Source organism: Octopus bimaculoides, chromosome 19 (genome assembly GCF_046866305.1).
Source record: "Octopus bimaculoides isolate indiv1 chromosome 19, ASM4686630v1, whole genome shotgun sequence".
NCBI lineage: Eukaryota > Metazoa > Mollusca > Cephalopoda > Octopoda > Octopodidae > Octopus > Octopus bimaculoides.
The window spans coordinates 28,022,351-28,043,599 of record NC_142946.1 but is presented as its reverse complement, the minus strand read 5'-3'; the positions used below and the strand labels follow the sequence as shown (position 1 = coordinate 28,043,599).

The 21,249-nt window shown below is 36.9% G+C and overlaps 1 protein-coding gene across 4 annotated transcripts in view; it reads right to left on the bottom strand.

Annotated features, from left to right (window-relative positions):
- The window catches only part of LOC106872965 (SH3 domain-containing kinase-binding protein 1), a 360,206-nt gene that overhangs the window by 180,320 nt on the left and 158,637 nt on the right, over positions 1–21,249 (bottom strand). For all 4 annotated transcript variants that reach the window (XM_089366667.1, XM_089366670.1, XM_089366668.1 and 1 more), the window contains one exon: positions 8,736–8,853. In XM_089366667.1, coding sequence (XP_089222793.1) covers positions 8,736–8,853 — 118 coding nt within the window. The remainder of the gene's footprint in view (positions 1–8,735; positions 8,854–21,249) is intronic.

The following is a 21,249-nucleotide window of genomic DNA, read 5'->3' as shown; positions in this document are numbered from 1 at the left end:
ATTCATGACAAGGAAAGAATTTTAACTAACATCCAAGAAACTGCTCCACGAATGTAGAGTACCATAATCCTCAAGGAAAGAAACAAAATCATCAAAATAATGAAATGGCTTCTTTCCCTTTAGCTTAAACAGCAGACTTGTCAGCATATCTCTAAAGGCCAGATGATAATTCAAGCGGAAGTGCTCTCATTGTACAATATGACAACATGACTGGATTTCAAGGCCAGCTAAAGATGTGATTCAAATAGCAGTACAATCTTCATAACATTAAGGTCTAAAGCAAAAGTGCATCAGTGGATGTAGAAGTAGCCGCTCAGTTTCCTGTAACATTAGTGAAGATTACTGAGGATGACTTCATTACCCAGCAAATTTTCAATGTTGATGAAACCAGGCTTTTCTGGGGAAAAAAAGTCAGATTGGTTCTTCATAGCTAAGGAGAAAAAGTCTATGCCTGGTTTTAAGGTCTCTAAAGATCATCTGTCTCTTATGTTTGGAGGCAATTGTTTGAGGACAGAAAATGAAAGCCTCTCTTAGTTTATCATGCAGTAAATCCCAAAGCACTTAAAAACATCCCAAAGGCATCACTCCCAATTATATGGATGTCCAACATCAAGCTTTGGGAGGCTGTCATGATTTTTGAAGATTGGTTTTTCAAGTATTTCATTCCAGTAGTCAACAGTTGAGAAGTACTGTAAAGAGAAGCAAATTCCATTCAAGATCCTTTTTCCTTTAGGCAACACTCCTGTCCACCCAGAAAACATTGTTGCCTTTCATCCTGCTACTGCTGCATGCCTACCCACTTGTACCACCTCTCTACTGTAACCAATGGACATGGCTATCATTTCTAACTTAAAGTATTACTCAGGCAAGGTGTAACAATAGAAATGGAATGCACTGTGAATTTTTGAAGACATACGATATTTTTTATGCCAAGCTTAATATCAACTCAGCATAGAAGAATGAGACAGAAATGTGTATGAATGGTATTTAGAAGACACTGTTCCCCCAGTTTGTGAACAATTCAAAAGGTCTTGATGTTTCTGATGTAAACAAAGAATTGGGAGTGTTGTCAAAAGGACTAAACATGGGTTAGGAGGAGGAAGATTTCAACGCATTAATTGATGCTGACAAGCAACTACTCACAAATGAAGAGTTGATGGAGTTTCATGAACAGCAACAAGAGGAGGCACAGCAACAGGAACCAAAACCAAGACACTTCATCAACAAAATGCAGCAAGCTTTTGCATAAATGGAGAAATCACAAGCCCTTTCTGAGGAGATGAATCCTAATACTGAGCACATTGGTAAAATTATGGGTGCTATACATGAAGCTTGTGCTCCTTATGAGGCTATCCTGGATAACAAGAAGAGTAAAAACCATTCAATGCACTTTAGACAAGTTCTTGCTGCACACTGTAAGTAGATGGTCTGAACTGGATACATCTGATTCCTTCGACTACAATGCCAACATTGTAATTCATGCCTCTCTTCCAACTTCAACTTTTGGGCCAATGAAGCACATCAATGTCACTGATCAGATTTGTTTTGTTTATTTATATTTTTCTTAATTTTTGGATTTTTTATTAATATTTCTTAACATAAATGGATTTTCTAATATTTATTTAAATGTTTAAAGTTCAGGGCGTTCAGGCTAAATTCGAGAGTTTGCATAAAACAAATACAAAGAACATAATATTCCATCCAATAACAAAAGTATCTTAAAAATCAAAAATAAGCAGCAGCACCATCATTATCATCATCATCATCATCTAATGACTGTTTCCCATGCTGGAATAGGCCAGGAGTCACACCACATTTCATAGTCTGTTTTGGTATGGTTTCTCTAGTTGGATGCCTTTTGTAATGCCAACCACTTTACAGAATATATTGGGTGCTTTTTACATAGCACCATCACCAGTGTTTTTTATGTGGCATCAGGAAAAGTGCTTTTTACATGGTACCAGCACTGATATGGTCACTAAGAACCTTGCAAGACAAAAACCCCTCAACCGAGAGTGGAGAATAGAATTAAGGAGGTGTGGCTTTGTGCCAATTGAGAGATTTAAGGTATAGAGGAGACAGATATAGGTGTCTTGTTTTTGAGTTGATACATGGACACCCCAGTTGGAAAACAAAGGAAAGTGAATTAGTGAGAGATGGCAGCGGAAATGTATTAGGACATGCCCTCAAGAGACATTGGGGGTGGTGAGAATAGGTGAGGTGATCTAGAGGCTTGGGCTGGGTGAGTGGGCAGGACTGAGGTGACTGTAGCAAATGATGGAGGGAAATATAGAAGGTGTAGAAGGTGTAGAAAGGAGGTGTTTGGTGGAGAAAGTAGGCAGGTTTTGTTTCCACACCTGGAATTTCTTTTCTAGTTCTGATACAGATTCTGCTATGAGGGTAAGAGCATATACAGGAACCAACATTTAAGATATCTAAATACAATTACTAAGGAAATAAGGAATACTAACGGAATTTTGGTGAAATCTGATAAAACCGGAAATATTTATAAATTAACCAAACAACACTACACGGATTTACTGAAGAAAGAAATTGAGAAGAATTACAAGATAACAAATAAATATACACTTAAGAAGGCAAATATGGAAACCAAAGAGATAATGGAAAAATACAACCTAACAGATAGAACAGAACCTATGATACCAAATGAACCGAGATTCATTCTTAAAGATCACAAAGTGAATTTTTGGACACAACCATCTTTAAGACTCATCTGCCCGACAAAATCGGACGTAGGGATACTGAGTAAAAATATTATAAAGAAGTACATAACTATAATAGTTGATAAGTTGAAGTTAAACTTGTGGTCGAATACAGACCAAGTCATTGGGTGGTTTAATTCTATTCAGGACAAGAAAAATACTAAATTCATTCAATTTGATATAGCTAATTTTTATGCATCCATTAACCCGATCATATTGAATAAGGCACTATGGTTTTTTCACAATAAGGCAGGGCTTACTAGAGAAGAAATTAAAGTGATATTAGCTGCTAGGAAGTCTTTTATTAGTTTTAATGATAAAGTATGGATACGTAAGGACACACCGGATGCTTTCGCTGTCCCCATGGGGAGTTCGGGCTCCGCACAAATAGCTGATATGGTAGGTTCTTTTATTCTTTATGAATTGGATGATCAATTTCCTATGATTAGGGAGGGGTCTATATAGGGATGATTGCCTTCTATATATTAGGAATAGCTCCAACCAACAATTACAGAGAATTAAAGGTAGATTGGCTAGATTTTTTTCGTAGAATGGGGATGAATATCATTTATGAAGACGGTATTTCTTTAGCTAATTTCTTAGATGTGACATTAGGTATTAAAAATGAGACATATAGACCATATCATAAATCTTCCACTAACCTGAAATATATAAGTAAGTGGAGTAATCATCCTAGAAAAATTATCGATAATTTAGTAAGAAATATTTCATTAAGACTTTCTAAATTATCTGCAAATGATATGGTTTTTGATAATGAAGCTCAATTCTATAATTCAGCATTAAATAGGGCAGGATACAAAGAGAAGGTTTACTATGTCAAACTTGATTGTAACAATATTAAGACAGATATGAATTATAAGAATAATAAGTATAAGAATAAGTTAAGAGGAAATAAGGAAAAAAAAACCCCAGAGATATTCATAAACGTAACAGGTTATTTAAAATTTTTTAAGAATTATACAAATAACTGCGATAACACTAAAGATGATAATGTATGGTTCATAATCTTGTTTGGTAGAAATGTTAAATCTAATTTGGTTGCACAGTTTAGAGAAGTGATAAGTACATATTTCTCAAAGAATTCACATTATGGTAAAATTATTAATACATATAGCATTAGGTTTGGTTTCTCAAACACTAAGAACTTAGCCCAAATAATTGCATCTCATAATTTTAAAATACTTAAATCAAAGGGAATTGGGGAGGATAGTGATGAGAACCCTGATATAAATAATAATAATAATAATAATAATAATAATAATTGTACTAGGATTACAGTAACAGAGGTTAACACCTGAAGATTGAAGTTTGAAAGCCCAAATGTTAGATCGAAGAATATAGTTTATCAATGCAAGGCAACGACCCAAACAGATGTTAACATATACGTGGGTTGTTCTTCGGGACAAATTTGTAAACGAATATCGAATCATTATAATATGTTTAGAGATAGAAGTAAAATGGCGAATACTAATCTTAGTAAATTTATTTGGGAACTGAAGGAACAAAAAAAAAGCAATATTCGTTAGAATGGTCAATTATTGGAAAACCTTTCCTTTATGACAAAGGTAAGAGATATTGCTCGTTGTATAATCTAGAATTATTTTTTATATTATTTTCTAACGGTAAGTTAATAAATAAACTCACATACAATGCCTTCAGATGTAGTCATTTTCTTAGGCATACGTTTTTCTGGTTTAAATAAATTATAAATTTCAGTATGATTGGGTATTATAATATAAGACAGGATATATTAACTGTATGATTTATTTCTAATAATCTAATTGCATATTTGTATTTATTTACTAAAGTTTCTAGAGATAATATAATATAGATTTCCATTAGTTTAGAATTTATTACCAGTGATCAATAATTTGTATTACTTGATTGTTTATAATTAATAATATTATTAGGGTTTTCTCCCTTAGACAGAATTTTATTTGAGGAGGAATTTTGAATATGGATCAGCCTTAGAGATTATAAATTTTTTTGGTGTTTACCTTTTACTCTGAGGATGTGTAAGGAAATTTACTTATTCAACTTGAATTAAGAGTTGAATTTGACCTTATACAGAAATGTTTACATAGGTAATAAACTTTAATATATATGGATATTAGCGTCAAAGCTCATATTTAAATTTTTGATATATATATATATATATATATATATATATATACACACACACACACACCCTCATATGTGAGGAGATATAAACAAATATAAACAAGGAATCATACATGTACATGTGCTCAAGCCTCCTTCACAAAGGTGATGGTATTTTAATGAGAATCAATTGAGATCACAAGTTTAGACAGCCTTCTATGAAAATTTCTAACAGAAATTTTAAGTTATTTGCCTATCAATACAGAACCCTTATAGTTAGCACCTGCAAGAAAGATAAAATATATCGATAGATAGAAATATGTCCATAATATTACAGAGAGTGGGAAAGAGAGGTGATATTATTACTATCCTTAAGATTATGGCTGGGAGATAACAGTTTATTCAAAGTAGTCACCCTCAAGATGGCTCGAGAAGCTGGCACATATGTTCCCTACTATGACACTGAGAAGATCTTTGAACACCTCCTTAATCTTGGCCACCAACTTGGCCTTGGTGTTGCGGACAGAGCGGTAAGTGTCTTTCTCAACTGTCCTCCATGCATAGTAATCCATGGGATTACTATCAGGGAAATTAGGAAGCCAGAAATTGGGCCTGGTGAAATTATAGAAATTCTCCAACAACAACTTCTGGCTCTAGAGGTATGTCAAAGAGCTGAATACTGCTACTTTACATTTGTCCTTCCTGCAGCAACCCTTTCTAGCAGCTGTCTGAACTCAGCCTGTTCAAATATGTGGGGAGGAATTCTGGTGTGCTAGACACAATCAGAACACTTGTTGTGTCCCTTCCTGCGCACCATGGATTCATAGTCCTGTTGCAACTGTCCATGTCATGTCTTACAACCTTTACAGTGTTCACAGAGCATTGAGCAGTAGTCATGATGTTGGTATTTTGATAGCTGGTACAAATCATCATGATATAGGGTGGGGCAGAGAGGATGGACGTTTTTGAAATAGCTGTTACTCAGCCCCAGTGGGAGGGACATATGTCTGACAGATACCATTTGGTCCGTTGTGTCTTAGCATTTTTTTTTTCTTTTCAGGTGAAGCCATGACACTTATGTGAAGAATAACGAGTCTGTCACAGCAGTTCAGCAAGAGTTTCGATGCTACTTCAACATTCACCGAAATCAGGCTGTTCCCACCCGCAACACAATATTATGTTGGGTGAATGCACTTCGCACAAGGTACACTAATGAATAGGAGACTGGTGGGGGTGCTACCAATAGTACAGAATCTGGAAAAAGCGTGGAACACCTCAGACAAGCTTTGATATGGAGTCCAAATTGCTCTGAACATGGTAGTGGTAATTGATTGGCAAGGCGTATTTTGCATAAAGCCTTGCATACAAATTGGTCATTGGGCAACAGTTGAAACCATGGGACTACACACAGCAGCATAGCTTCACACATCAGCTGGAAGCAATTTTTGAGGCAAATTTTTGTTAACGAGTGATGAAGCTCATTTTCATCTCAATGGCATGGTGAATCAACAGAACTGTTGTTATTGGGCTCTTGAAAATCTGAGAGAACTGCATGGAAGACCACTGCGCAGCCCAAAAGTGATGGTCTGGTGTGCTGTTGGAAAAGCTGCCATCATTGGCCCTTACTTTTTTTAAGACAATAATGGAAATGTTGTTACTGTGAACTACAAGTGCTACATCGAGATAATAAACAACTTCTTTGTGCCTGAATTACAACAAAAATGGATACCTATTTGATGTGTGTGTGGTTTCAGCAGGATGGGGCGATGGCCCACACAGCCAGAGCATCAATGGACATTCTTTGCCCTCGCTTTGGTGACTGCTTCATTTCCAGGTTTTCTGTCATTCCTTGGCCCCCTCGGTCCCCTGATTTGTCCATGTATAATTATTTCTTGTGGAGAAACCTGAAGACACATGTGTATGTGCATAAGCCCTGTACACTGGACAATTTGAAGGAAGCTATTTGTGTGGAAGTCGCCCAAGTTGATAGAACAATGCTGGGGAGAGTGGAGGCCAACTTCCAAGAACACCTTCAGAAATGCATCAATGAAAACAGACACCACATGATAGATGTTTTCCACACTTGACTTTGACAAATGTTAATTCAATATGAACACATTGATGTCAATAAAATTTGTTTGCAGCTAAAATTTTGTGAATTTTTCAAAAACGTCTGTCCTCTCTGCTTCATCCTGTACAAGTAACTCTTCTAATATTCTGATGGTTTCTAGTCCTCCATGTCAACTAACTTTTTCTCAACTACAACTTTAATCTTTGTCGCCAACGCTATTGATTGTTTACCAATACATGAAGCTGTTTATGAAGAAAGGAAGCATAAAAAATTGTTAAATTTAGCTTGAACACACTGTATAGTATTTTACAGCAGCTGAAGTCATTTTTAGTGAATTTAAAAAAATGTTTTTATGAGTTATGTTGTTTATCCTGCCAGATAAAGATCTTCATTCAGGTAGTTTACAATGTCCAACTTATTCTGCTAGGGTAAGTCAAAGTCACTAACTTTATTCCTTTACCTAAGGAGAGAGAGACCATGGAGTACATCCTCAGTAGTTGTCCATAAGCCCTAGGAGAGGGAAACTACCACTGAATGCAAAAACAAGTCTTGAAGGTCATAACAGATACCAGCCACAGTGGGATCAGCCATTGCAAGCATCTCTGCCTAGCAGAGATGATTACCTCCTTTGTCAAAGCTGTGAGAAAAAGATGTTGGCTGCCAGGTATACCTCTTTGGGTCCACAAGCAATAGCAAAAGACTGGGAGCTGAAAGTTAGCCTGAGGAAGCAGATGAAGTTCCCAGAAACTGCCACTTTAACATCACTAAGGTCAGATAGTGATGATGTCAGAAGTGTCCATGCAGGTGGTGCTTTTATAACTATCTATTCCCTAGGAGAATTGTACTGAGCAGGTGATTGAGAGAAAGTAGGAAATATGCTGAGCTAGCAGAGCTATGTCAAAGCAATGGATGGTAAGCAAGGTGTGATTCTATCAAGGTGCGATTCAGAGAAACTGCTAACCAGTCCTACTGCAGAGCCTACAGCATGCTGGAAATAACAGGGGCCAGTAAGTAGAAGGCCATTAAATTGGTTAAGAAGGCAACACAGGTTGCTTCAAGGTGGCTGTGGATCAGGAGATGTGAACCCTGGAAGACATAGGGCTAACTGGACACAAGCTGGGGGTTTGCTCAACTTTGGTTTGGCTGCATAGGAGAGGGTGTATGATTGTTAAAAGGCACAAAACACCCAGTGATACTAACATCACCAACGAGATGTCTGGGTGCATCACAAGATGATGTATGGAAAAACTTCACATTTTGTTTCAAATGTTAGATTTGTGTTATTACTAAAAGAGGCAGGCAGAGTAAAACATTACAAATTTCAATTCTGTATTGATATATCCTAATATCCTATATTGCTTATATATCTTTATATTAATTTTGTACATGGTACTGAGGTTCAGAAGTTGACAAATATTTCCAGTTAGCTACAGTTGGTTGGTGATGGTGGACAAATATAGATTAAACATGTTTGATTATTTGATGTGGATTACGGTTAGTCTGCTAATTTGAAATTACGTTTTTAGAGCACAGAAGAATAACAACTAGGTTATTGTCTAAACAGATTATTGTACAGGTTCATAAAATCAAAATGGAGTTATACACAAGTCATTAACTATGAAAATATAAATTTCAGTATTAATAGCACTTCTCTGACTTATGTACAAATAACAATTTGAAAATAAGAAAATTTAATATTTGTTTTGAAATAAGGCTTAAAATTTATAAATTTTATCTCAGCAAGAGATGAGAGAGTTTATATATCAAAAATATTTCTATAGGAAAACAACACAGTCACAATACTGAAAATGAAGACATACCTGTTTTCACACTTTTTTCTCTTTCTTCTTCATCTGGATTTTCACGGATTTCAACAAAATTAGAAGGAAACATACCAACTTTACCATTTAGTTGACCTTCCCACCAACCTTCTTCAACCTACAATAGATTTAAAACAAAAATTTATATAAATAATTAAGATTAAAAAAGCATATCTGAAATATTAAGAAGTGTTATGATATAACTAGTTTAAAAGCCACACTCCATGCAGACTTTTAAGCTAGCTCCTCCAGAGGGATAATTGGCCCAAAACTAAAGCGAGCTAAATAGCATGACTATAATTCATCTATAATGATTACATGCCCTGGTGGTGTTTGAGCAGAGGTTAAGGACGGAAGAGAATTAATTCTGTAATGTTTCAGTTCCAAGTTGAATTCCAACTGTTGGCCAATTTGTCCCAAAGTTCTTATCTTGACTTAAAATAAATGAAGCAAATATCATTTATCTCCCCCTTGATCTCTGTCAAATGCCAGCAAGATGGTGTGAATCAGTTATACTTTACCTGCTAGAAATAGCAACCCAAATGTTTTTAAATCGGGAGGAAGAGAGCCTGCCGTATGTCGACCCAATAGAGGGACCAGCTATCCGAGTTGATAGTACCAGGGTAGATAAAGCAATTAAGAGTATGAAGACCGGGAAAGCCCCCGGCCCATCAGGAATCACTGCAGAGATGCTCAAAATATCTGGCAGTGTTGGCTATAGCCTAGTCACCCGTATTACGAACCAGGTGATACACGAAGGAGTCATACCCAATGGCTGGTGTAGCAGCATCATAGTCAAATGCTACAAAGGTAAAGGTGACGCTTTAGATACAAATAATTACAGAGGCATCAAGCTGTTAGACCAGGTTATGAAAGTTACAGAGAGGGTCATAGCCCAACTAATTAGGGAGCGAATCAATTTAGATGAGATGCAGTTTGGGTTCGTGCCAGGTAAAAGCACTACTGATGCCTTATTTCTAGTGAGACAGCTGCAGGAGAAATACCTAGCTAACTTGGCTTTCGTTGACATGGAGAAAGCCTTTGACAGTGTCCCCCGATCCCTTATCTGGTGGTCAATGAGGAAACTTGGGATAGAAGAATGGTTAGTGAGAGCTGTGCGAGCCATGTACAGAGATGCTGCCAGTAAGGTGAGGGTTGGAAATGAATACAGCAATGAATTCCGGGTAGAGGTAGGGGTCCACCAAGGTTCCGTCCTCAGCCCCCTCTTATTTATCATAGTCCTCCAGGCAATCACAGAGGAGTTCAAGACAGGTTGCCCCTGGGAGCTCCTCTATGCTGATGACCTTGCCCTAATTGCGGAGTCACTATCAGAACTAGAGGAGAAGTTTCAGGTGTGGAAGCAAGGTCTAGAATTGAAGGGCTTTAGAGTCAACCTAGCTAAAACCAAAATCCTAATAAGTAGGAAGGTAGATAAAACACAAACCCCTTTAGGTAGATGGCCCTGCTCAGTATGTAGAAAAGGAGTAGGTAGTAACTCTATAAGATGTACCCGGTGCAAGCTATGGACACATAAGAGGTGCAGCAACATCAAAGGCAGGTTAACTAGCAAGTTAGTTTTTGTTTGTGGCAGATGTTCAAGTGCAATAAAGACTGTAAACAAACAGGAAACAACTTCTATCTCATTCCAGGGTGAAAAACTAGAGGTAGTTGATAGCTTCCGCTATCTGGGCGACCAAGTTAGTAGTGGGGGTGGGTGCGCTGAAAATGTAGCTGCTAGAATAAGAATAGCCTGGGCAAAGTTTAGAGAGCTCTTACCCCTGCTGGCGACAAAGGGACTCTCACTCAGAGTAAAAGGCAGACTGTATGACGCATGCGTACGAACGGCCATGCTACATGGCAGTGAAACATGGGCTGTAACTGCTGAGGACATACGTAAGCTCGCAAGGAATGAAGCCAGTATGCTCCATTGGATGTGTAATGTCAATGTGAATACCCGTCAGAGTGTAAGTATCTTGAGAGAAAAGCTGAACATTAGAAGCATCAGTTGTGGTGTGTAAGAGAGACGATTGCGCTGGTATGGACATGTGGTGAGAATGGATGAGGATAGCTGCCTGGTGTTGCCATCCGGTTTCACCAGTCCTCAGTCGAATCGTCCAACCCATGCTAGCATGGAAAGCGGACGTTAAACGATGAGGATGATGATGATGATCCCAATGCTGGATGTTCAAGAACCATATGAAGGGCAGATTTTCAATCCCAGGATTATCCTGATTCTAAAAAGGTATATGTCTATGTAGAGTAAATGTAGACTGAGATATGGGAATTTCAGATGGACAGATAGAATTTTGCTTTTATTATTATAGAAGAGCATTGCTTTTGTTGTTTTCTTTTTCTTTCTTTTTTTTATCTTAGGACAAAAGATAGTCCCATGACCTTTTTTGAGGACCTCAGAATTGTGGAAGAAAGTTATCCACAAATCTGACATGAATGCTACTATTACAGAATTTAAAATCACATTTTATTAAATTGAACAAAATTAAAGTTTTTTATATGGCCAATCTGGCTTTTATCATCAATCAATCTTTGAAAAAACATGGGAACATATGCAAAAACAAATTAGATATTCCTGTTGCTTACCATCCTTAGTCTTACTTCTACTACCACATATAAAAATAATAAACAGCTTCATACAAATGATCAGTCATTTCTCACTACTCATCAGACAAACAAGTCACAACCCTTATTATCCCCCCCCCCACCCAATCTCTTCCCTATAATTCACTGAAACCTTCATTAAATCAAGATTTCCATGCTGTCAAAATGAAGCACAACATTCTTTGAATTCAACAGGAGAGCACTTGGCAAACGCTGGAGTTGTGGATTTACAGTAATTTTATATATTTATTTATAATAATAAATACAGAAAATTTGACTGGTATTTTAAAGCTTTAGATATCACATGCCCATTTCTCAAGCCAATTGATGCTGTTACACAACCTGATCGTCATGCTTCTTCCTAAGTATTAGCAGTGAAAAATACAAATCAGGTTGTGTAACAGCAATCAGCTTGCAGAAATTCACGTTAAATAAAGCTTAAAAATAACAATTACATTTTATGCATTTCTTATTACTGTGTAATGTGGCATGATTTCCACATGCAAGCCTATCTAGAAATATGACGATTATTTTCAGAATGCATGGAGTATGGAATCATTTACTGAGTTCAAACCTTTTGGTAACATGTCATGCTTTCCATCACTCTTTTCAAAACAAACAAGCCTTCCTGCTTGCTTGCATACATGCATATATCTTTTATTTGTTTCAGTCTAAAATCCTGAAGGGTTTTAGACAAACAAATCATTCTCAGCACATATTTTCAAAGTCTGGTACTTATTCTGTTGGTCTCTTATGCTGAACCACTATGTTATGGGGATGTAAAGAAATCAACACCAATTGTCATGGAGGGGGGGTCCACACAAAAGCCATGCACACACATCAATACACGCATATACATAAATATCACTGTACCGACCAGACTATCAGATGTTCTTATACAACACTGGTCACAACACTGTTCCCCATCCAGGCAGGCAAGCCAGAACTACCCTGGAACAGAATGCTAGTCTATTGCAGAGTTACCCATTTACAGCTGAGTGGACTGGAGCAATGTGAAATTGTCTTTCTCAAGATCACAATGCACTGCTTATCTGGGGATCAAAACTATCTTTACACTGTGAGTGCAACACTCTAATTAGGCTACATATCTCATAATATGATGGAATACTAATCCTAACATCAACTACTTTAAAGATCAATCCATCTGCAAGCAGTTAACAATTTGATGGTTTCTAGACTTTCAGCAAACAATAAAATTTTCAGGCAGAATGAAGAATATTATAATATGGATTTGGCCAGAACTGGTTGCACTGAAAAAATTAGATATATTCCTGAAGTGGATATTGTGAAGGCACCAAAGGATAGTGAATTACATAGATGACTGAAAATAATGACTATATTAATAATGGAACTAAATATGCCAAGTGGTACAATAATGGGTTCGATAAAAAGATGAATATTAGTGGGAAAAGTGGAAGGAATATAATCAGTACACTGGGCAGTAATAATTATCGTATTCCTACTAGAGGAAGGAAAAGTGCATATATCTTTGTGACTTTGGAGGATAAACCTGGGATTAATCTGATTGTTCAGTGAAAAGAGCAATTGGAGAATTCTACCTAGTAATAAGGGTAAGTATATAGTATGAAACATTTTGATCCCAGACATGAGTACATCTCGCCACACAGCATTATAAATGACAATGCACAGAATGTTAATCATCAAAACGATCCTAAAAAGAAAAAAAAAACATCTAATGAACAAAATGCTCCATTTGAGGCTCATGCAGCCATAAACATCCCAATTCTTTATGGCTTTGGATAAGCATTTTTCTCTTTCAAGTAAGTATAGCAGAATATTCAACAGATGTACAATAAAATTTGCATACACCACATCTAACATTATAACAGCTTACAAAAAAAAACTGAAAACTTTTGAAGCCAAGGAAATAAATAATTCTTGCTATGAATATGAGCATGCAAAATGAATTTATCTGTAATGAAGCAGTTGGGAAGAAGGTGATAGTGGAACACTGGATATCCCAAAATCTTGCATAAGTAATAATATGAATGGTAACAGTGAAAAGAAACTCCTATAATAATACATTGAATGAATAATTTAATTTGAAGAACTGTCAGGACTGTCCCCTGAAAAACCCAAGTCTTAGGAGAAACACAATGTATAAATATTCAATATTAATACTTGGAAAGGTATGTTATTGCATAGGTGCTTGTACTGTGAAATTCAAGCAAAGGTAAATTCAATTTCTTAGTTACATTACCACATTGTATACTTCTTCATATACACCAGAGGCACCAAAAGAAGTTCGATGGACACCCTAGAGGTTGACAAGGAATTACGGGGGGGGTGGGTGATAGCCAAGGGGTTGAATGGGGGTCAGCGTGCGAAAGACGAGCTCACCCAGATGAACTGCTTGAAATACTTAGTCAGTGCCATGAAACATGGAAAAAACAAATTTTCACTGCAGTGAGAAGTCTGCTGTTGCTAATGTTCAAGGCCTGATGTCGTAATCTGTATTGTAATTGAAGATTGAGAGGATGCGAACTGTCAAATGCTTGCTTATGGAAATGATAGGCCTGCTAGGGGAGATAAAATATTAAATACATATCTGATAAACGTTTTTGTTGGTAAGTCGTTGTAGGTGTTGGATTTGTGGAGCTGGAATGCTGATCATTTGAAGGCTACGCTGTCCTTTGTGCTGCAGTTGTCTCTCTATCAGCGAACTGTCTGATTTGAGTGTTGATTAGAAGTCTCAGTGACTTTTAGTACAATAAGAACCAACATTCAGTCTGATAGCAATGCCTTGATTCAGGATCACCATGCTCATGCCTCACATTGGTGTTGTCAATATTGAAACTTTAATACTGTATATTGTACACATAGTTTTAAATGTAAAAAGTGTGTCATCTTCAATAGAATTTCTTAATTTGTTGTACATGTATATTTTAGCTAACATTTTAATTGGCAGCATCAGTACCCGGTATGCATTTAAGATATGGTATGGTAGAGTATTAAGATATTTTAAATGAGGAGGGTGGTCGATGTGGAAGGAGAAGTGGCTAAAGGGGGTTGATACAGATGAAATAGTTAAAGGGGGTTGACGGTCAAAAAAGTTTGGCGACCCCTGATATAAACCAACACCTAACAACGTATTAAATCCTTTCCAACATAAGTTGTATTAGAGTTTATTCCTTATATGTGGGACCATATTCTAATTGATTTCCATTCCTCATTTTGCTTTATTCAATAATTAAGTTTTAAGCATTCCTTTCCTAAGAATTGAAATTCACTCTAATTACCCTTGTGAGCTGTAATTTTCACTACTAAAATAATGTAATTTATTCTTTCTTTAGAATATATTCCATTTAACAGTGGAGGCGCAATGGCCCAGTGGTTAGGGCAGCGGACTCGTGGTCGTAGGATTGCGGTTTTGATTCCCAGACCGGGCGTTGTGAGTGTTTATTGAGCGAAAACACCTAAAGCTCCACGAGGCTCCGGCAGGGGGTGGTAGTGAACCCTGCTCTACTCTTTCACCACAACTTTCTCTCACTCTTACTTCCTGTTTCTGTTGTGCCTGTAATTCAGCCTTGTCACGCTGTGTCACGCTGAATATCCCCAAGAACTACGTTAAGGGTACACGGATCTGTGGAGTGCTCAGCCACTTGCACATTAATTTCACGAGCAGGCTGTTCCGTTGATCAATTGGAACCCTCGACGTCGTAAGCGACGGAGTGCCAACAAAAAAAAAACATTCCATTTAACAGAATTCTTCTTATGCATTGTAACTTAACTACTCTCTTGAATATTTTTTATTTAATATAGATCCATTCACTTTGCAAACTTGCAGTTCTCTGGGTTACAAATTTTCACAAAAGTTTTGGTTGTCATTGTTTTGAGTGATTTAATGGAGAATTTTGTGCTGATTCCAAAAATGTGTCTATTTTCCCCCCTACCATCGACCATTTGCAAGATATATTGAATTAAGCTAATATACACATATCATCATATACACATATCATACATCTGGCAACTGCCTGTGCAAACAAAAGCTCTAACATTACTTGATCACAGGTTGTTGCGTGATGTCACTCTTGCTGTAAAACATTTTTCTACTCTACTAATAAATCATTCATTCCTAAAGTTTATATTTTACCTCCATTATTCGGATAAAAGTATTGAAAGGTTTAAGTGAAAAAGCAGTGTTGTCACTACCTTCTGCTACATAGAACAGACTAAACAGAGATGCCTCATTGCTCTAATGGCTACCATAGCTAGTGAAAGGAAGTATTGTGCTTTGTCTTCCATCCCTCCATCTTTTGTCTGGCATTCCATTTGGTTTGTTTGATCACTGTACATTTGTCATTTACATTTCTTTCTTTTTCAGGTTTTTATTGTAAACATTAAATTTTCCTGACCATGGCTACAAGAGGATGCAAAAATTCACCAGATATATTCTGTGATGTGTGTGGATACTATGTTGGAAGAAAGCACATAGCATGTAAAGTTATGAAAGGTGCTAGTACTGGATTGCTTATACACTGTATTTTGGAATGAATATGGGTGACCAAGGAAAACCATGGGCCCCTCATGTGATATGTGGAACTTGCAGATCAAATTTAGATGGATGGCTTAGAAGTGTAAGAAAAGCAATGCCTTTTGCAGTTCTGAGAGTTTGGCGAGAGCCAAAATATCCTCACGATGATCACTATTTTTGCATGGTTGATAATACGGAAACAGTGTAAGAGATAAGAGATTGCTCCGGGCTCACATTAGGCAAGAAGTTGAAAAGAAGATGGGACACTTCAATGATGGGGGGCTATATATGGTCACTGGTGTGTACAGATATAGGAGCTCACAGTAGAACATGATCTTCAGTGTATTTCTAGTAAAATCATATAATCTCATTATAGTTTTGTTTACATTTCTCATTAGTTTAAAAATAAATATTAGGACAAAATATTTTTAGCTCCTATTGTACAATGTGAATAAGTTGAATAAAGTACTATCATAGCTAAATTTGGTTCCCATTCTCTAGAAAACTGTAATTATCTCCTAAAATATTAATACTATGCAATTTTCAAGGGTAGTTTTGAAATCAGGAGAAAAAAAGTACAAAAGAGTTAAGGGAAGAAGGGCCCTTCTGTATTCCAGCATTCAATCCTCCATTGCACCTGTGCCACATGATGATAACTTACCGGTTCTATGGCTGCCAGAAAATATTAGTACATTCTATCAAAGTGTTAATAACAAATTTAAATTTCATTCATGATAACAGAATTAATATTGAAATAATATGTGATTACACATAAAATTCTTATTAAGGTTTCAACTATTAAATGCAACCTTTTAAATTTTTCAGGTGAAGGTGGCAACAATGAAGAAATAGATGAAACATTTGAGCCAGGAACAAGTACCTGCCCAACTTTCCAAATCAATGCGAACTGGATGATCTCATTAGGGATTTGGATCTCACTAAGTCAGGAGGTGAGCTTTCAGCACCCAAGCTGAATGAATGGAATCTCTGGGGAAGGACTGCAGATTAACAGTATACAAGGGGCGCCATGAGGAATTTGAAGTAAACTTTGACAGAAGTGAGGATCTCTGCTTCTGCAAAATATAAATGGCTTGTTTACAGCTATTGGAATTGATCACAACCATGAAGAATGGCGACTTTTTATACATAGCTCAACAAAAAGCCTCAAAGCTGCTTTATTATACAATGGAAATCAGCATCCATCACTGCCTATGGCATACTCGGTACAAATAAAGGAAGAACATGACAATGTAAAAGAGCTTCTTGAGAAAGTAAATTATGATAAATTTAAATGAGATGTTTGTGGTGACTTTAAAACGCTTGCCTTCTTACTCAGATTATAGGGTGGGTGCACTAAATATTCATGTTTCCTTTGCCTATGGGACAGTAGGGCTGATCATGAACATTACCAGAAGGCTGAGTGGTTCCCACAAGATGACCTCCAGCCAGGAAAGCTAAATGTTAAAAGGCAACCTCTTGTAGAGCTTGCAAAAGTGTTGTTACCTCCACTTCACATAAAGCTGGGTTTGGTCAAACAGTTTGTAAAGGCTTTGGATTGTAGTGGGAAAGCATTTCAAGAGATTTATCTACACTTTCCAGAGCTATCTGAGGCAAAAGTTTAGGGTGGTATATTTACTGGACCACAAGTAAGGAAAATGCTGAGGTCAATAAAACTTGAAAATGTGATGAGTGATCTAGAAAGAGAGGCATGGTGTACATTTTGGGATATTGTCAATGGTAATAACAAAGACCCAAACTACAAGCAGCTCATAGCAAAACTTATTGAGAGTTTAGACTGTAGAAAGTCATTAAAGGTACATTTTTGCATTCACATTTAGACTTTCTTCATGAAAACTTAGGTCAAGTGAGTGAGAAACAGGGTGAAAGATTCCATCGGATTATTGCTACAATGGAGAAAGGATACCAAGGAAGATGGGACACTTCAATGATGGGGGGCTATATATGGTCACTGGTGTGTACAGATATAGGAGCTCACAGTAGAAGATCATGATCTTCCGTGCATTTCTAGTAAAATCATATAATCTCAAAGAATCTTGCAAACCAAATACAAAAACGAAATATTTTTAGCTCCTATTAATGTACAATGTGAATAAGTTAAGTAAAGTACTATCACAGCTAAATTTGGTTCCCATTCTCTAGAAAACTGTAATTATCTCTTAAAATATCAATGCTATGCAATTTTCAAGGGTAGTTTTGAAATCAGGGGAAAAAAATTACCTTAGAAACACTAAAAACATTTAGAAAAGCAAAACTTGTGTTACCCAGTGTAATCTTAACAGAAAATAGTTTGTAGTATATCCTTTTTTTACAGTATATTCTGTTTACTACTACAAGTTCATTTAATGAACTTAACAACATCACATACTTAGATTCAAATTTCTTTTGAGATAAAACACAGCTGTCTCTTCCCTGTAAACACACCAACATAGGTTGTCAAGCAATGATTGGAGCAGTGGAGAGAGAATACAGACACAAACACACATACATCTACATATATAAAACTGAGAATGTGTGTGTCTGTCTGTATGTGTACATCACTAAAATCCAAGAACTACCCAACGGATTTCATTCAAATTTTACACATGCCTTACGTGCAGTGCAGTGTCATGGGCGAAAAAAAAATTTTCAACTTCTTGCCTAATGTGAGCCCAGAACAATCTCTTATCTCTTACACTGTTTCCGTATTATGTGTCAAAAGTGAAACACTAACATCACTATTAATACTTTCCCTATTATATGGTTTCAATTTCAATTACTTTCAATAAGAATTTATATTCAAGTTTGTGCGTGTGTGTGTATATGTATATATACATGTGTGTATATATATGTACATATATGTATGTATATTCATGTATATGTATGTATATATGTGTGTGTATATATATATATATACACACACACACACATATATATGTGTGTATATGTATATATATATATGTGTATATGTATATATATATATATATATATATATATATGTATATATGTGTATAAATATATTGCATGTGGATGAGGACAGCTGTGTGAAAAAGTGTCGTACCCTACCAGTAGAGGGAACCTGTGGAAGAGGTAGACCCAGGAATACCTGGGATGCGGTGGTGAAACACAATCTTTGAATGTTGGGCCTCACAGAGGCGATGACAAGTGACTGAGACCTTTGGACATATGCTGTGCTTGAGAAGACCTGGCAAGCCAGGTAAGACTGTAATTGTGGCCTTTCCCAGTGCAGCATAACCGGCCCATTTTTGAGTACTCTTCAATCATTGGGCAATAAACTGCATTTTCAAAGACCCGTTGAGTCAAAAGAAGTTATTGTCATGGCCAATGACAGTACTGCCTGACTGGCACCCATGTCGGAGGCATGTAAAAAGCACCACTCGAGCGTGGTCATTGGCAGTGCCACCTAACTGGCTCCTGCATCGGTGGCACGTAGAAAGCACCATTTGAGTGAGGTCAATGTCAGTGCTGGTGGCATGTAAAAAGCACCATTTGAGCGTGGTCGATGCCAGTACCACCTGACTGGCCCTCATGCTGCTGGCATGTAAAAGGCACCCACTAGACTCTTGGAGTGGTTGGCATTAGGAAGGGTATCAAGCTGTAGAAACTTTGCTAATCTTCAGTCAAACTGTCCGACCCATCCCAGGATGGAAAGTGGACATTAAATGACGATAATGATGATGATATGTTGCTGAGACTCCCTTCGGTCATGACTGACCATGGGATTGCACCTAGAAAGTTACCCTCCCAGGCACAAGTCCAGGCAAGGTTGTTTATGGAAGATCAGCAGCCGCCCATGCATACCGACCTCCCCTCTCCACGCCACCAGTGTTATCCAAGGGAAAGGCAAAGGCTGATACAGCTTGGCACCTGTGACATCGCAACTCATTTCTACAACTGAGTGAACTGGAGCAACGTGAAATAAAGTGTCTTGCTCAAGAACACAACATGCAGCCCAGTCTGGGATTCAAACTCACAACCTCACAATCGTAAGCTCGAAGCTCTAATCATTGAGCCATGCGCCTTCTCTGATGATATGTATGTGTGTGTGTGTGCGTGTATATATATATATATATATATATATATATATATCTTATCTATAAACGGCAGATTTTCTGTGTGTGTGTGTGTATGTTTAAAATTCATACATTTACACAATTCCAAATTTCTTGGATGAAAGAATCACAATTAATATTCTAAATACCATAACTTATGTCACAGCATCATTTTTTCAGTCAAAATAACTCCCAATTACATATAAAATCCATAAAACTACACAAATTAACATTTTCCCCCCTCATAACTTTTACAAATCCTTTCAACTCCTACATTCTCTTATGAACCTTTACGAACAATCCAACAACAAATACAAAAAGAAAGGAAGGAAAATCACTGACAGTAAAAGAAAACTATTTCAGTACCAAAACTGAAACAATCACATTCCGATACAGTAATGACAGATACTTTCACTTTAATGTTTTCATTTTCATATTGAGACTACGACAGTGAAACTATACTCTCACATATATACAGGCATACATACATACATGCATATATATATCTGCACAAATGTATCCATATACATGTATATATATATATATAGATGTATATACATATATATATATATATATATATATATATATATATATATATATATATATATAGAGAGAGAGAGAGAGAGAGAGAGAGAGAGAGAAATATGTATATGTATACATATAGGGGTATATGTACACGTATATGTATACATATATATATAGATCTATATACATACATGTATATGTATACATATGTGCAGATGTATATATATATATTATACTGAGACTACTACAGTGAAACTATATTCTCACATATATACAGGCATACATGATGGCCGTCCACTTGTGACCAAGGAAGACCATTGCCGACCTTCAGGAACATTGTGCGCTCTAGGACTAACTTATATTTTGTATTTGTGGCTCCGTTGGTGGCTAATGAGCCCTGCTCTTGACAAGCATACACGACTGCAAACATTGCAGATTAAGCTTTCCCCATTCACTATATGAGCCGTGCTCTTTCGCACAGCTCGCTTAAGTTCTTCATGCTGGATACGTGCTCTCTCAAAAGTGTCGATCCCCTCCTTAACCTGCTTCCTCCATCCATGACGATGACAGGCATTGTTCTCCCAGTCAGTGTTCTCCCACAGGCCTGTAATGAGGACTTCACAGTCCTTAAAGCGCAGCCTTGGTTTCTGCCGGAGTCTCCTTCCATTCACAAATTCTCCATATAGCATCTGCTTAGGAATCCTGCTATCCTTCATTCTAATGTGTCCAGTCCAACGTAACCGGTGCTTGTGGACCATCGCCTCAATACTCAAGATATCAGCTGTCC